General features: G+C 38.8%; 1 protein-coding gene across 12 annotated transcripts in view; it reads left to right on the top strand.

Moving 5' to 3' along the window:
• The window catches only part of MOB3B (MOB kinase activator 3B), a 92,169-nt gene that overhangs the window by 25,976 nt on the left and 48,577 nt on the right, over nucleotides 1–17,616 (top strand). For 8 of the 12 annotated variants that reach the window (XR_007907990.1, XR_007907992.1, XR_007907986.1 and 5 more), the window contains exons 3-4: nucleotides 5,174–5,271; nucleotides 13,158–13,766. Coding sequence is in view for 1 of the 12 variants with exons in the window: in XM_051809078.1 (XP_051665038.1) it covers nucleotides 13,349–13,766 (418 nt within the window). In the remaining 11 variants the exon portion in view is untranslated. The remainder of the gene's footprint in view (nucleotides 1–5,173; nucleotides 5,272–13,157; nucleotides 13,767–17,616) is intronic. The other 4 variants (XR_007907994.1, XR_007907993.1, XR_007907996.1 and 1 more) reach the window with 2 other exon arrangements.

Consider the following 17,616-nt stretch of genomic DNA (forward strand, 5'->3'; position numbering starts at 1 on the left):
CTTAGAACCCAAAACATTATGAAGTCTTAAGTAGACAAGAAGCATAAAGCTTGATGTAGTGTTTCCTGCATTTTTTTCAGTGAAGCTGTTCTGTAACATCTGCCTGATAGCTGAATAAACCATGCAATTAATCTAACAGTCCTAATGATAAAGGGACAGAGCAGAAGCGAGCATATAAAGTTACCCCTTACTCCTTAGCAGCCATATGTTGAAATCTCTTTTGTGCAAGGCACATTTCAGGGGTGGAGTATGCAGTTTCATGGCCTAGATAGAGTATCTCTGCCACACAGGTGAAATATGAGTCAGTATATTGAAAGACTGCTGTCAACAGTTTAGTTTTATGTGTCCAACCTGCCACAGGTAACATCTGTTCTGAGGAGGTTTTCAGGGTATTAGGTCATTAGGCTTAAGGGGTTTTGAATGGGTACCTGTGTATTAGAAATCAAGGTTATATTCTGCCTCCGTGGATATGTCTCCTGAAAAATTGGTGATTACATCAAAGACACAAGCTTTGAATAAAATCTGTAAGATGTAAAGGGAACCTGTTGTATCTCTGTAGGCCAGAACAGCTACATACTGCATCTACATACCTCTCCATAGAGGTAACCTGCTTCATGAAATTACACTGGAATAGTACAGTTTGCATCAGGCCATTTTGGAAACATCCTTACGTTTTTATTGCATTCACAAGATTTAGCAATATGTTTATAGTAAAGTAAATCTCAGTTAACCTATTAGGGAGGTCTGAATGGATTTCTAAAAGTTATCTGTTGTGGAAATGTATTGACATGACCCTTTTACTGCTGCAAGCTTAATTTAACTGGTTCTGTTCAATATGGTGATTGAACAGATATATTTGAATGTGAATGTATGCTTGCATTGCAAGTTAGGTCTTTATTTTTACATATTTAGGGTGTTGCAAGTTTTGTCTGTTGGTTTGACTAATTTTTTTTTCTTTTAGTAATTACTGGAAAATATAGTACCAGTGTCCATATTAATTTTACAATAAAGAAGTTGGAGCTGAAAGAAAGAGAAGAATGATGACACTTAGAAAAATTTGGAAAATCCTGATTTTCTGGCAGTAGTAGATTATTCCATTGTAATTATAACTGGTGTATTCAGAATTTGAAGTTTCTCCTGTATTTTATCAAGTTCTTTATAGTGACCATGTTCTCTAAATTTATATATCACTTAATAAACACACTTTTCATGCCAGTTTAAGCAGGTGTATTAAATAATGAATCACAACGAAGTGTGTTTTATCTTGAATTCCCATGTGTGTCACATCAGTCTGGCTCTGGCCTAAATGGAGCTGATGTCCTTTTATTTTAGAGTAAGCAGGTGAAGAATTGCGTGATAGGTTCTGGTCTTACAGGCTTTATAACTTGTAATATGTTGTCCTGTTCTTAAAACAGGAAGTCCATAAGACAGATAATCCTCTAATTGCATGTACTTCCACACATATGCAATAATTTAATAACTGAACCCGTCTGAACATGGTGATATAAAGGACAGCAAATGTAGGTGGTTTACACTATCTTTGTTTGCTTGATTGTTTTCCATGCTTGAAGGTAGGGTTAGAAACTCAATAGAGACAAAATGGGGTGTAGCCAGCAGTCTTTGCTTTAGTGCCTGCTGTCAACCTTCTGAATTAAACCAAAGCCTGGTGCAGTTTCTGGATGAGTGAAGCAGAGGAGAAAGGAAAAAAAGCACAAGGCAAATGAAGAGGGTGTTTTGAAAGGAAGACAGGAATAGAAGGGATATAAATTACTCATAGAGAAGGAACAAAAGAGGGAAGCATTTTGGAATCTTTTTCTGATCTTACAGCATCACTGAGATTTATGTAGCATATGAAGCAGTATGGGAGAAACTGTCTAATAATTACCATCTCATTGGCTGTAATAATGACATCTGCAGATATACCTCCAATGTATCTTGGTACTCCTTAGATATTACTGGTGACTCCTAAAGAAATATCTCGAGTTGAAGTTTCAAGTCTTGCAGGAACCAGAGTAATGATTTTCAAGTTAGTGGCTCCCTCAAAAACTACTTGTTTAGAAACTTGGTTGTTTGGCTGCTTCGGTTCTCACTTACTTTTCTAAAGCAAGTTTGGACTTCAATCCCTGCCATGTTAGGATAGGGATTCAGCCTTCTCAGTCAGTCAGCTGGGTGGCATTCTTTTCAGAGAACAGATTTATTATTTGGGAGTACTCTTGGATTCTCTGGTGATTAGTACCTCAAAAATTTTGATGGCATCTGCCTCTCTCGTAGCAGATACTGTGTGATACAGCTGGGTGTACTCAAATAATTTGGGACTGGATCAAAACCATAAATGTATGGAATGCATTGAGTGGCAAAAGATGTAATTGAAATGGGATAAAGAATAGCAAGGTAGCAATGCAATTTCCTAATCACTTATATATGAAGCAATCAAAACGATGAAAGCATCCTAATGGGCAGTAGGTCTAAGGCTGTTTTGGCTTAATGCTAATTTAGGAATAAATTACAAGTGCTAAAATTTGTGTGAATTTAATCAGCATTCTCAGTATTGTTAAAGATTCTATCAAATGGATAAAATGAAATGTTAGAATAAATATAATAAAGCTATGTAATAGAAGTGCTAAATATGTAGCGGGAAAAAAAGTATCTTAGCATCATTATTTTTTGCATGTTGAAGCATGTGCATTTCTAGCAGGAAGTAGGAGAGGGAAGGAGATACAGAACCTGGGCATGGAGACATTCAACAATATAACATATACTTTTTTTTCTGTTATGATGTGAGACTGCATTTAGGCTGTGGTCTGGATAAATGGGTGAAAAGCCTGGTGCTGATCCAAGTGCTTCCCATTTGGAAGACTGTACAGAAGTGAGGGGAAGGCTGTGGTAGGATAGAAAGCTCAGGTGCTCATCATCTTCTAAGAATAAACAGTAAGTGATGTTTTGAGAGGATATTCTTTATTGTTGTTTTTCTACAGTTAAATACAATTAGCTTGAATGTATGAATTATGATTTGGATAAGGTTCTCCAGATTATCTGCAAATATTGTATCTTGAAGACTTCTTGGATTTTCTTTTAAGACACTGTTTCAGCAGCAGAATATTAATGCATAGTAAAGTGCCAAATATTCAGATTCTCAAATTGGGGGTGACCTGTTAAAAGAATATGATAGAAGACTCAGATTAAGTGCAGGCAGTGCAGATAGTACAGGGCTGTTTACTCCAATGACTTCTCCACCATTGTGCTGGTTTTCCTGCTCACCTGTTTTCTCTCTTCAGTGATCTGGGTTTTGGGGTGGGTTTTTTGTTGTTTTTGTTGTTTTTTCTTTTATTTCTTCCTCGGGGCTGAGTCTTGAGGTGCTGAGTTTTTGGGGTTTTATTCTGGTGTTTTTTTTTTTTTTTTTTTGCTTTGGGGTTTTTTTGTTGTTGTTTTTGGTGGTTTGTTTGTTTGTTTGTTTGCTATAATTACTCTGAACCAACCTCTGCTTCTGGTGTCTTAAGTGTCATGTGAGAGTCGTATGCAATATTACTTTGAGGTTATAGGAATCTTTCTGGTATATAGGTCATATGTACGTGTTCAGTGGTGTAGTGGAGGTGCTGTGAATCCCTCCACTGCTGTAATCATTGTAAAAACCTGTTGCTTTGTACATGTCTTTGATAAGACAGTCTGTCCTGCAATGTATGTTCCCCAGCATCTACACTTAGTTAACAAGTGCCAAGATTTGGGACTGCCTTTTAGCAGTTTCCGCTAAAATTCTTCTGTGAAGTCATGGGATGAGGTGTGGTGTAAAGTGGCCTTAAGGTTTCAAGGGTTCATGAGAAAACATCATCACAGAACTTCCCTACTGACATTTTAATTACTCCACCAAGTAAAAGTTTTTAAAGGTGTTGCTGTGTTTGGGGCCTGAGATAGGTGAAGACCTTCCTGTTGAGTCGCAGCATGTGCTACACACAAAAAATGTACAAGTAGAAACAAGAAGCTATTAGGTTTCCTTTCTAATTGGTTAGAAATTGTTGGGGATGTGGTGTGGAAAACATGCTGCATAAACTAGTTCTGTAGGAGGAAGCTTAGCCACCTGACAACTCCCACATTCAAACTGTGCCAGCTACCTAGTCAATTTTTGATAAAAATCAGCAATTGGCTCTTGGTTAAAGCTAAACTGAGCAGTGCCAGGCTGTGGGGAGCCCTGTAGTGGAAAGCGGAGTCCTTCAAATGGATCTTTCAGAGATTGTCAGCTGTGCTCTCCCTGTGTGCTGGCAGCTGTGGCTGCACAAGTACAAGAAGTGCTCATTCATTTTGCTTCAGAGTAAACTGCTTGCTGTGGTTGTAGAGAAGAGAACCCATCTTAACCCTCCCTGCTGGTTACTTTCATATGTTGAATGGATAATGATTTTTGTTCCTTTTTTTTTTCTGTAGTATTGGGTATTTACTAGCCACAGCTGTGGGCAATTTGGTTTGAGAAGGGAGATTATTAACTTTCACTGAAGGAAGTTTTCCTCTTTTCATACCTTTTAAGAGCTTGGTCCTTTGTATCTATCACAGTAAATCTTTTGTGTGCATGGTTAGAAGCAGAGATAGTGCTGTATGAGAGTTACTCTAACCAGAAGCTGTAAAGACTAATCAAACACTGTCCTTTTTCCTATAAAGTGCTTACCAAAGGGACAAACTTAAAAAAAAACAACACCCAAACCTTCCTTCCAGGTCAGTTTGTGATTAGTTTTGTTTGCTGTGTTAAATGCCTTCTGAAGTACAATACGGGTTAAGCAGTATGCAGAAGGGGCTTTGAAAGTAGTTTAGTTCACTAGAAAAGCAGAGTCATAAACTGGTCACTTTTCAGTGTATAGAGGGAAAGAAGACAGTTCCACAGATCTTCTCTAGAACATACTGCTAGCACATTGGTCTTCTAGTGCTGGTACTTTATGGTCTGTGCAGAGTTATCCAGTCAATATGGCTAGTTAATGTCTGCTAAACTGCATTAAAGGGCAGCACTTTTTTTTTTTCTGTCCTAAACTCTCTCTAGGTGAACAATCCTCCTTACAGCAACAGTTGTATAGTGAATTGGAGAGGAGGCTGGCAGTCCTTGGAGGAGGTAGTTACTACTCTCATCTGTCCTTTCTAATGCTAATTATTTGATATATCATGTTTCTGACTTCCTTTACTTGCTTTCGTATTTCAGGTGTCACAGTTGGCAAAGAAAACAGGTTTTTTCCTCCAATGAGTACTGCAAGACTACTGATGTAGAGCTCTGGAGTGTGGATTATTGCCCTGCCCCAGGTATTCTATTTGGCAGATTCTCTGTTTTTCCCCTTGTGTATAGTATTAAGTCTTTTTGGCCAAATGGTAAGGTTGAACATGCTAAAGGTTGCAGGGTGGTGATCAGAATTGTTCTCCATAGAAAAATCTCTTCGGCCATCAAGTCAGTTTAGACCTGCGAGTTAAGACAAACATACAAATCAACACTATGGATGATTTATTTCTTTGAATTTTGCAAGCACAGTTCCCACAACTAGCCACTTATGACCCCGCCATCACTTGCAGAGGCTATGCCACGTGACTGCATGCTGCTAAAGCATCATATCACTTGCCAAGTTGCAGACTACCAGCAGGCCCTTGACCTACAAAACCATCATCTCTCAGATCTGTGAAATATGTTGCATTCTTCAGAAGATGTGTACAAATACCTTGACTTTATGTCTCCTTGGTATGGGTTTGAAAATGTCCATGATCAACTGTAGTTGCTGCCATTCTTCCCATATGCTATATTGAGTGCTTTGATCCAAACCATGGGAAACAGATTTCTTCTGTTGTTTCATTCACTTAGCTTTTCTGATACGCAAAGCTGTGTTTTAAGGTTAATGCATTGGATGCTATATCTGCTGAAGCTCTGTTTCAGGACAAGGTTTTAGATTTATGGTATAAATAATTGGAAGATATTCACAATTAAATTATCGCTTTTGAGTTACTTACAGTCAAGGGGCTGCACTCCCACATGATTTTAGGCAAATTTTGTTTCTCAGAAGCAGGGAGCTAAGGGTAATATTTTACATCTGAAAATCATTGTGCACATGTTGAGAGTTATCAATTTGCCAGAAGGGGTGCAGCACACCAGCTGAAATTGTCATAGCCTCCTTGCAGATCTTTGCTTTGGAAAACACCTCTGATATCATGAACTTCTTAGGACAGTTGCTGAGGCTTTATGTCACCAACCTGCCTCTCTGCTGTCCCTCCACCCACATTAACTTGAGCTTTGGCGGGAGAGGCCAGACTGAGGCTAAGGGGTCTGAATGGGTATCAGCTGACCTTTTTGCATCTTGTTTTCCATGTCTGTGCTTGCAGGAAGTCCTGTTTTCTTCATGGAGTGTTAGTTATTGGTTTCTGCCAGCAGAGTGTTTGTAACTTGACTCTGACATTGTATCTCTGTTTTTTTGTGTGCTTTCATTGGACAAGAAAATGAGTGGTTTTATTTGAAATGTCACTGAGATGGAACATATTATTTAGACTTCTTTTCTTAAAGCAGAACACATACGTGGTTTCCTAAAGCTAAGATTTAGACCAAAAATAAAACTGAGTTTGGCCACTGCACAGAGTACGGCACTTGAAGTTCTAGGGCATAAACTACTGGCTTCTAGCAGATAAGCCAGTTTTATTGCCTTGTACAGGAGGCCCTGACATGAGGTCTAAGAACACATTTTTGTGTGTGCTTATTTTGCTATTCCCTACCATTCGTATGAACTGACTGGCATTTTTTCTACAGATGTGAGTGAACTTAGTTTTAGGCTTTTAAATAGGAATTGTGTGGATGATGGTGTAGGTTTGATAGTGTAGGAGTGAGCAAGAAATCCTATTTTAATGCTCTCAGTGTCTACTCAATTGTGCCAGTGCTTTTAAAAGCCAGAATGTACATTTAGGAATTAAGCTGAACAGAACAAAGAGATTTTTGAAGAGTAACCACAGTTTAATTTCACCTGTCTTTTGTGTACTGTTTTTAAAGGAATGAAGGATAGCGGTTCTCTGTTGCAGCAAATGCTTCAGTGTTCATACTGCAAAAGCATATCAACCATCCGCTGTTGTGGTGAGGTCTCCATCCATAGAGACTGAGGGATTTGGGCAGTGGCAGGGTTAGTGAGGTGGTTCTGTTGCTACTCATACTGCATTAAGCTGACCCACTCAATCCACCGGTACGGTCAGCTGCAGGTATACAAGAGCTATGACTGTAACAGCAGCTGAGGAGACAAGGCACATGCAAGTCAAAAAGCCTTTGCTTTGGCAGTGGTGGAAGGATGTAGCAGGTCACAGGAGCTTGATAATTGAAGGCAGAGGCTGTTTGTGTACTTAGAGAGAATGTGGTTTAGTGACTGTGCTTGCACGTGTGCTAGCCACAGCTCAGAGTAGTAACAACCTGTGAACCAGGAAGAGAACTGGAAAAACCTGAGTGTGTAATAAAAAAACAGGATTGAAGGGGACTGTCAGAACTCCATGCTTCACTGTGATCTGTCACCCTGTCAGACTTCAGCCTCTGTAGTTACTTGAGCTAAAGGGAGTTTCCCATGTGCTTTAAAGGTTTGGGAGGTCTTAAATTATCATGGCAAACACTGTGATTCACTTAAATGGCCGTGGCTAAATAACCACTCCCATGAGGTTTTATTCCATCTGTCTCACTCTCTGCCTTCAACACAGACCTTTCCTTATGTTGTCCTTTTCCCTGTTCTGTGTGGCCAAACATGGGATCAAAGAAGTTGATTGGGATGAAAAATTGGTGGTTTGTTTAATTATTATGGTTTACATCTGAGTCTCATATAGCTCACTGCAAGGGGATATATAGGTGCCTGGGCTAGGCATCATGTGGGAAATCACAAGAAGGTAGGAACATGAAAGGGGAGAAGGGGAAGCTGGACTGAGTCTTCAGGAAAAAAAATGTAGTCATATGTACCCCTGCATGACTATCAGCTATCAGTCTATAAGAATCAAGACCTTAAATTCCTGGATGACAGGGGAGCAGAGGCTGAACTTCAGTGTACTCTAAGTCATGTATTCTTTGCAGCTTCTTTACTGTAGTTCTGAGAGATACCTATTTCAGTTCACCTTAAACTGTATGCTACAGTAAGTCCGTGTTACTGACTAGATTGCCTTGAATGCTGTAACAATATAAACTTCTAGTGAAGAAGTGCCAGGGTACTTACAGTATCTTCATGGTGATCAGTGTACTTTTACAGAACTTCAGATGAGATGTAATTGGATTTAATACTTGTATTAAATGATACTGGTTGAGAGGTCAATTCTCTGTTAAAACACAAACAGTTATTCCCCATTTTAAAAAACGTGCTTCAATTGCATTAAAAAAATAGCACTTATCATCTAAGATTTGAATAGTTATAACTGATTCTGCTGCTGTCAAACAGCTTCATCATAGAAATGACCTCTGTTGAAGTCACTTCTAATTTTTTTGTATAACCAGTTTTCCTAAAAGGAAAGAGTGGCTTCTTTTTGTAGTCTGTATAGAAGGGAACCAGGAACTTTGTTGAAAGAAGTGAAATTAAATTGCTGCAAATAAAGCACTGGGGCACAAAAATGCAGTTGTTCTACCTAACGTTGCCTAACATGTTCATGGAAAATATGATGATGCTATATTGTTTTTGTGGTTCTTAGTTAAAGTAATCCCAGTAGCTTTAGAGAAGAGGAAATTGCCTCTCAACCAGCACCACTCCTGAAAGAATAAGGAATGGCGACTTAGATTTTGGAGAGAAAAATGTAAACATCAGATGATGCAGAGTGAGTTTTCATAGTGTCCTCCTGGATAGACAGTTCAGTCTATGTTTGGTTCTGGAGAAGTCATGTTTCCTCACTTTCTGGGTTAATAAAACAAGAATTATATCAGCTACCTTCCCAGCAGATACCTAAAGCTTGTGTATTGCTCGTTAGACTCCTGTGATGAAAGGTATTTGTCTGTAAACAGTGTGTCATTTAGCACTCTTGTTACCCATTATCTAATAGAAAATATATTACAAAATGATATAGTATGCTTTTAACTCAGGTATTTAACTCAGATAGGATGGCAGTCACAGTGTGTGGTTTGCTGTGGATTTTTTTTTTAGTGGAATCTGCAGGGACAGGACTGGTTTATTATTTCCAGATGTATATCTGATATTTAGACTGAATTGCTGTTTCTGTATGTGCATAAGGCTGGCGACAATATTGATCACTGTTGTGCTGATGCCATGGATGGAGCTTGTGAGGTCTGATTCTCCGTTCTAAGCATCTCCTAATCTGTGCTTACAATTCTCATTCATGGCTCTGCCAGCAAGGAAATTCACTCAATTGTATTATTTTTGTTTTGGAATAGTCCATCAGGAAAAGATGTTGATGACTGTCACAAACTTTCAGAAATACATTGCTCTGAAAAGAAAGAAAAGAAACTGAATGATTGGAAGGAGTTGCCTCTCTGAGCTGCCCCTGTCAGGACAGTCATATGTTAAGCATCTAGTTCAGAAGAGCATGCAGAACACTGTCTCTGTATACCCTTAAGCCAAATATCATGATTGACAATGTCATTCCTTATGCCCCATTGTATAGTTAGGATCTGTAATAAAAGACCAGAAGCCAGTTTCTATCACTTTTGATGCAAGTATTCAGGAGCAGTCCTGCGGATATTACTATGATACAACAGTAATCTGCAAAGTATCTGTTAGCAATAGTCAAATTTAATTTTATGTGGAATGAGGGTGGCTGCTACTATGCCACAGATTTCAAGGAGTTGTGATCCAGTCTAACCAATACCACAATATTGTTCACAGTGTTTCAGCTCTGAAGTACATCTCCAGACACCAACTGAGATAATGAAACTGGGACCATTTCTCATTCACGTCTTTGTCCTCCAGTACAAAGTTTTAATTGACAGTATATGATTTGGGATGGAATAACAAACCTCTCATCATTGATTGTTGACTCAAACAGTACAGCAATATGGCAGAAGTCTAATGGTGAATGAGTTCCTGCCATGGATTAGTGATTCAGTCCTAAGCAGAGGAGTGGCCATCCTACCATTAACTCCTGCCTCTTTGTTACCTAAGCAGTAAAGATGCTCTTAGAGCCCACAGATTTTGGCTAGAGCTTTCCTGTTGGCATCAGCCTCTGAAGGAGAAGAAAGCTAAAGTCTCTGTCTTTAATCTTTTCTGAAAATTAGGTGGGCCTGTTCATTTATCTCCCGTGGGTAAAGTGAAAGCTTCTTTAGTCTAGGGAAGTAAGTAATGGTGATGCTGTTTTTAACTTGTTCAGAAAAACCTAAATTCTTGTTTATTTCTTCATTCATTTCTGTTAGCATTTGAGTGAAGAGAAGGGTTAATTTGACAGCAAATTCCATCAAGAAGCAGGATGCAAAAAGATATTTCAGAGGGCTGATTCAGTGCAGTATTTTTGGGAAATTCAGGTCATACACTTTTCTGTTTTTCATTCTTGCGTATGAAAATGCATGAGAAAGCAAGTCTGTCCGTCCCCTGGCATTGCAGAGCCTTCAGTCACATTTTGAGAGAGCTATCTCTCTAAGAGAAGCTAAGTAGTGACTTTGGCTTCTACAAGCAAGCTTTGCAAAGATAGAATGTATTTTTGTACTGTGTAAAGTTACAGAAAGATGAAAAAGGAAACCCCTTAGCTTTTATTGCAAGATGCTGAAAAGAAAACTCTCCAGACAGGAAATGTATAGGAAATTCTTTGGCCTGATTCTGCCTTGATGAGTTAAAGAACAGTTTCACCTGGCTACACAGTAGAGTAATCTTTTGGATGAGTGTTTGAGACGAATTTGACTGGAATGTGAGTTTGCTTCCACAGACAATTTCAACATGTAACTCCTGGTACACAGAAGACTTGAGATAATAAGTTGTTTGCTTAATAAGATGTTTTGGTTGCATTTTCTCTGTTTCAATTGGTCTTGTGCAGACTTACTGAATGTATGGAGAGTAGCGGGAAACAGTATGTATTTAATATGACTAATTATGTTTGCATATTCAGCAGAAAATAGTTTATAAAATATTATATGTTCTGTTTTTCCTGGGAAAAGTTCAACAGCAGTGAGTACTGTGCTTTAAAATGTCTCTTTTGAAGATGAGTCTTATTTGGTGCTCAGCTTATTGTTGTAAATAAAAATACCTTGTGTGTTCTGGTGAATAGTTGCAGGTGAGAAAGGTCAAAGTAGCCACATAAGAACACCAGGTATATTAAAATGGGAAAACAAGTAGTTACCTGAGCTGTGAAACTCTGGAGTTAACCTCCTTATTACTGCAAACTGGGACAGTGGCTCCACAGCATCTCCATGTGTGTCAGTCACAAGCTCAGTCTATGCAGCAGTACTTGCCTATTCTTTGAAAGGCTTTTAAGTAAACAGCTGTCTGCTGCAGAGTATTTGAGAGCTGGAGGTTATGGGTCTTAGCAACAAACAACAAACTGCAGGGCAAAGTTGACTGTTGACTGTTTAAAAGTACCTTCATTTCCTGCCAATGCTTAACTGTTCAAGGCTAGTTTTCTTTAAAGTCTTCTTTCCGTGACCTTTGTCAGATTTCAAGATCTCTGGATTTGATCATGCAGGATCTCTGGTTTTGAACGTTACTGAACGGGTGTGTCAGATATGACAGTAATCTCCTTGGAGTTCATTCCCGAACTGCTTGTATTTTGCTGGCTCAGAGAGAATGACTGTTTATAAAGTCACAACTGGAGTATCCCTTCATCATGCCATCAGCAGAAGTTAAAAAAAGCACTTCTCTGCTGGTTTTGTGTAACTGCTGCTTGCTGACAAATTGGCTGAAAGCTAATCTTTCAACTATTTGGGAGAGGATTTTTTTATGGCATTTACATCCTATTGCGAGGGCACAGGGTGTAGCACACCAAATTTCTTCTTGCTCAGGAAGGTGTTGCTTTCTCGTGGTGATTAAGAAAAAAGAAGCATCTTTTTCTCTTCTGTTTCACCCCTTGGCAAAACTTTGGGCAACTGTTTTCAGAAGAATTTAGTGCTAGGCACACACAGCCTAGTAAAATTTTCATGGATATGATTTCTCTTAAATGAAACAATGGCACAAACAAAATCTCATAAGAATTCATCAGCTGCTGATAGGATACGATTTTGGTATTTCTGTGCAAATTTAAATAATGCACAGAATAAAATGTTTGTTCTCTGCCTTTATTCATAAAATCTTCAGTACTAAAACAAAAGTCTAACTTTTGTTAGACAGCACCTATCTACCCTATCACCTACTAATTGCCTACATTTAGTGATGATATACTCTTTTTCAAGTATAGGAGTAAACAAAGCTCTAATGCAGCCTGTCTCACTATTAAAACCATTCTTTGTTGCCAGAGTAGGTTAGATGGAACAACACAAAGTCTAAGTTCTTCTTTTTGTAAGAACAACAATGCCAAGTATTCCCCTGTAGAGAAGATGAATAGAGCTATACAAAAAAAGCGGCAGCTTTACAATTACTTTCTAATAATTCTATACAATTCAATAGAAAACTGAGTCCACTACTGAATTTCTGAAGGTGGGTCAAGAATAGTAACAATCTCCATGCAGTTCTGTGGGAAACAGGAGTTATTTCTGTGCAATACTGTAGTTTTCACTCTAACTAGGTTCCATGACATTTGCAAAAGCAAATTGCTCAGTAATTTAAAATGGAGAACAAATAAGAAGTTTTGCCTGGGGATTTCGTTTCCCTACAGAGAAGAGCAGTACAGCTGTGGCAAATGTTTGAGGCACCACTGGTCACTTCAGCAGCAGTTAGATAAACCTTCTAAATTGTCACATAGTATTTTGTTTACTAAACTTATACACACATATTTTATATTCTATATGATCTCTGTAAAAATGTAGCAAAATTAAAAGGTTGGTTTTAAAATCAGATTATACGAGGTTTGTTGAAATCCCAACTTTATAACTTGAGAGCCTTTATTTGGGTAGATATTTAAAATGAACAGAGAAGTTAATTCCATAATACTTTGAAAAATGAGGCACCTTTTTTTTGCTTTGAATTCATCATCAAGTTAGTGGTTGGCCAGTTTTTAAGGCTAGCTTGTTACATATTTTCAGATTATAATTACTAGAAAATTATGGTAAAACAGTAACAAACTGTCAAGATCAGATTCGAACTTACCATTGATGTGTATTGTTTCTATATCCTTAGGGACATGAAGCCTTTTGAGGAGGCTTTCAAGAGGAAGAGCTGATAGATTGCTCCAAAGTTGATACGAGCTTCTCTGGGAAAAAGAGCAGGGCCTGGAGGACCTGTGATAGGGAGCAACTCTTTTCAGATACCTGCATTAAATCTCAGACGTGCATTTCTGCCAGCTGCTGCAGAGCAGAAGATTAGCAGACATGTCCATAGCACTCAAGCAAGTCTTTAATAAAGATAAGACTTTCCGTCCAAAACGCAAGTTTGAGCCTGGAACCCAGAGGTTTGAACTTCACAAACGAGCACAGGCGTCTCTCAACTCAGGCCTGGACTTGAAAGCAGCTGTGCAGTTGCCCAGTGGAGAAGACCAAAATGACTGGGTGGCTGTTCATGTGGTTGACTTCTTCAATAGGATCAACCTCATTTATGGAACTATCTGTGAGTTCTGCACGGAGAAGACCTGCCCAGTGATGTCTGGAGGCCCTAAGTACGAGTACCGGTGGCAGGATGACTTGAAGTACAAGAAGCCCACAGCATTGCCAGCACCCCAATATATGAATCTTCTCATGGACTGGATCGAGATGCAAATCAACAATGAGAACATATTTCCTACAAGAGTAAGTAAGTGCGAGGAAGATGTCCTAAAGCATGAACTGCCTTTCATTCTGTGTGCTAAGCATGTTCTCTTCCCACCTTCATTTTTAGGGAAGTCAAGTCATTCAAGTCATTAAACAGCAGGTGGGGAGGAGGAGGGTTCAGAAATAATGGGAAATGTATGAAATGTTAACTGTGGCTGCTGGATAGGGTGGAGTTTGTTAATCTTAAATATTTGTCTCTGGTGAGCCTCTGGAGTTAATCAGTGAGGGTCGTCAGCATTGCATTAATACCTTCTTGTAAGCTAATCAAATTTGCATGGCTTTGCACTTTGCCTGTCCACTTAGACAGATCCGGAATGGATACAGTATTTACAGTGGATGGAAAGCAAAACTAAAATTGTGGCTGTATGGAAAAAAAAATTACAAAAAAAAAAAAAGACAGGTACCTTAGAGATGTCGATGTACTTACATGATTTTTAGCAGTTTTAATTAGTGGGTCATAATTTATTGCTTTGAAGTGGAAAAGCTGGGAGCTTGCTGTAAGATGTGAACTTGTTGTGAGATGTTGTATATTACTACTTGGCCCAGACTGGTTCCAAACAAGAAAATAATATGTTTGGGTTAGTTCAGCCCAATATTTTGCAGTTTATATACAGATAGAACCTGTGGCTAGTTGGTAGATGATGTGTCTGTCACATTCCTGACCTTTGAAATACATTATTCTCAACCTTGACAGCTATTTGTCTGGACAAACTTGTGGTTTGTTTCCCAGTTCCTACCAGTTCTATACTGATAGGTAGAAGAATGGAGTAACTGTATTTTTTAATTTGGACTTTGTCAACACAGCAAGAAGGAGAATTTCAGAAGAAGCAGTATCATGTATTTAGTGTAGTGAAAAGTGCTTTTGATTTCTCAAGCATTTGTTGGTTTATGTTTCATCAGGATGAATGATTTTTTAAATTGAATGTGGGTTGAAGATGCAGAGAAATATGTGATTTTGCTTCCACTGGCATTTCTGCAGGCTTTTATACCAAGCTTCCACCTTAGAGTATTCCAGTATTGCTCTGTTTTCTTGTGGTTTGCATATGCAGGAAGTGTGGTATGTCAGCAAATATGGGGAGCAGGTAGCACACAGGCATGCTGATGGGTTACTGAACAAACAAATAATCTGTAACACACAAGCTTTCAGCTGTACATGCTTCCCCACTTTATTTGTAGTAAGATACTTCTGGAGGAACTTTTATCCTGATGGCTCACCTATTGTAAGCCTAAGAATCAGTAAATACTCTCAATCTACAGGTTTTTTCCTCCCGGCAGCTTCTGCTGTTGTTGATTAAATCAAACCTGAAGAAACTGAAGAAGGGTAAAGACCTGTGGTCTCTAGAATGGAACTTAACTCTGATACAAGTCAAAACAGGAAACCTTGATGTCCATAAACGTCTTTGTCTCACTTTGAACTGACCCAAATGAAGGGGATAACTCTGCTTGAGCCTTCATGGAGTGTTGGACTATGCTATGTTCATATTGCAGACCAAGATGACTGGACAGTCCTATAAAGAGGTTTTCTAGATACCTTTGGGACATTATTCCATAGAGCGGCACTTGTACCTGTATTCCTCTCTCCCCTCCTCTTGAGCCTTTTTTGCAGATACTGTACTGACCCCCTGCACACTTTTCTTTATCTTTTTGATTCACTGTTTTTCATATGAAACTATTGGTAAAATTGCTTGGCAGGCCTTAGATCTTACAATTCAGAAACATACATGCTGTGTTGAATTTGTTCCTCTGGGTTCCTCTTCTGTCGGCAAATCCCTAGTTAGGCACTCAAAACAATCAGTGGGAAGCTTGGATCTGCTCCTGGGGTAAGTAACCTTTTCCTTCAAGAGAATCTTTCTGATTTATTTGCAGATCAATCACCTATTTGTAAAATGGAGATGATACTACCTACCATCCTATCTGAGTACTGCTTATAAAGCTGTTGAATGCAATGCAGTCACTAGGCATGCGTATTGTTACATGCTTTGTATTTCACAATTGATCAGAGAGAGAACCTTTGTTATTGTGTTTGATACTGTTTGTTCCTACATATTCTGCAGCAGCCTCTAGTTAGATACACCAAAGAGTTCAGAGGCAGAGTACTAATGCAAACCTCTATTTGCAGATTGAAAATAATGAAAATAATGATCGTTCGTTCCTTAAGCAGCTGAAGTAGATCTTGGAAGATGATATGCTCAGAAAACAAAACATGCTTATCTATGTCCTTACTAATAGTGCAACAGTTTTAAAGCATTGAGTGGCTGTAACTTAAAGAGATTAATTTGAATCTTTCTAGTCTGCAGATAATTGTTCTGAAAAATGTATGTCTAGTGGATGGTATTTGGGCTGACTTCTCCATTGGCAAATGAGTTTGGTGAAGAGACCCAGACTGGATTAATAAGAGTTGATCACAGAAACACTGAATACACCTTTCTCAGCTTAATCCTAATAAACTTTTCCTCTTTCATTTGACATATCTCATGCAAACTATCTAAAAAGAGTTTTCAAGAACTGCGATTAAGCACAGTTTTCACCAAAGAGCTAGTTTCAACAAAAATAATTTCAGAATAGGGATGGCCAGGTGGCAGGGGATCTTCTATTTTGTGATGGTATTGTTCCACTGTGGTTTAAAAAAAAGACCATAAGTGCAGTTGAGTTATAAATGTTATAGATGTTGTATTAACCCTCTCAGTGCCTACACTGACACTACGGCCTCTGGCCTCTTCCCAGTTGCTCTACGTCCTGTTGTCTGGTGCTATTTCCTCTCTTCCTCCAGTCATTCTGGTCTATTCATTTCCTAGTAAAGAGCCTCTTCTCTCAGCCACTCTCCTACTAATACTGAGCTGCCTGGCAGAAAACAAGGGACCCTCATATGGGAATAGAAGAATTGTCAAGAATTGTGTGCAGGTGACAAAAACAGGTGCTGAGTACCAGGATTACTTCTTTGTATAGCAAAACTTTAAAGACTGTCCTTGTAAAATGGCCTCACAGTCTGTAGAGGATTGCAGACATTTCCATTATTCTCAGTTTCTGTTATCCACTTTAAGTGGATTTAAGGCACGTAAGAGACTGACAGCTCTGGAAACAAGTTCTGCATGTAACCACATGCAGACCTATCTCAGCCCTCAGTGTGTGGGAATGCAGGAACAGAACAGAGTAGAGAGTCTGTGTGCCTGCTCAGGCCGCTGTGGTGGAGGTATCCATATTAGTCCCAAACATGCATTTTTGTAGTGTGCTTGAGGTTAATTTGGCTTTAGGGTAAACTCTTTTTCTTCAGTAGATAGTAATTGCTTTTCCAGGCACTTAGCAATCTCACAATTTAACACTATTCAAGGCTTATATTTCGCAGGCTCATATAGACAATCTAAATATTTTATAGCCTCCAAGTACCTTTTCTTCCCACTCTCTACTTTTTTCAGCTCTATGCTTTTTTGGTAAACAGTCTGAAGAAATATTTTGGAGTTGAAAACAGTAGATCCTTAAGACACATGCAGGTTCTTTTGAACTGTAATCGTCAGCTTTCATCGTATGACTTTGGACAGTGTCAAAAAAGGAGTTAAGAAAGCAAGCAGCTTTCTTAACCAATTCTGTCTTGTTTGGATTTTCTAGTGAATGAAATGGAGTTTTTTCTGTTGTAAGAGTCACTGGGAAAAATACACAGATATTTAAGCCCACAGGGGATTATGGCATTTATTCTCATCTGACCTCCAGCATAGCACAGGTTGGAGAACTGTACACATGTACCTGCAGGTCTAGGCCCAGTCCTTACACACACACACACACACACACAGAGTGAGTTGATTCTGACCCATATCAATAATTCAGTGAGATTCGGATCC

The sequence above is a fragment of the Manacus candei genome, unplaced genomic scaffold (assembly GCF_025592945.1).
Source record: "Manacus candei isolate 608988 ecotype Guabito, Panama unplaced genomic scaffold, ASM2559294v1 h1tg000074l, whole genome shotgun sequence".
Classification (NCBI taxonomy): Eukaryota; Metazoa; Chordata; class Aves; order Passeriformes; family Pipridae; genus Manacus; species Manacus candei.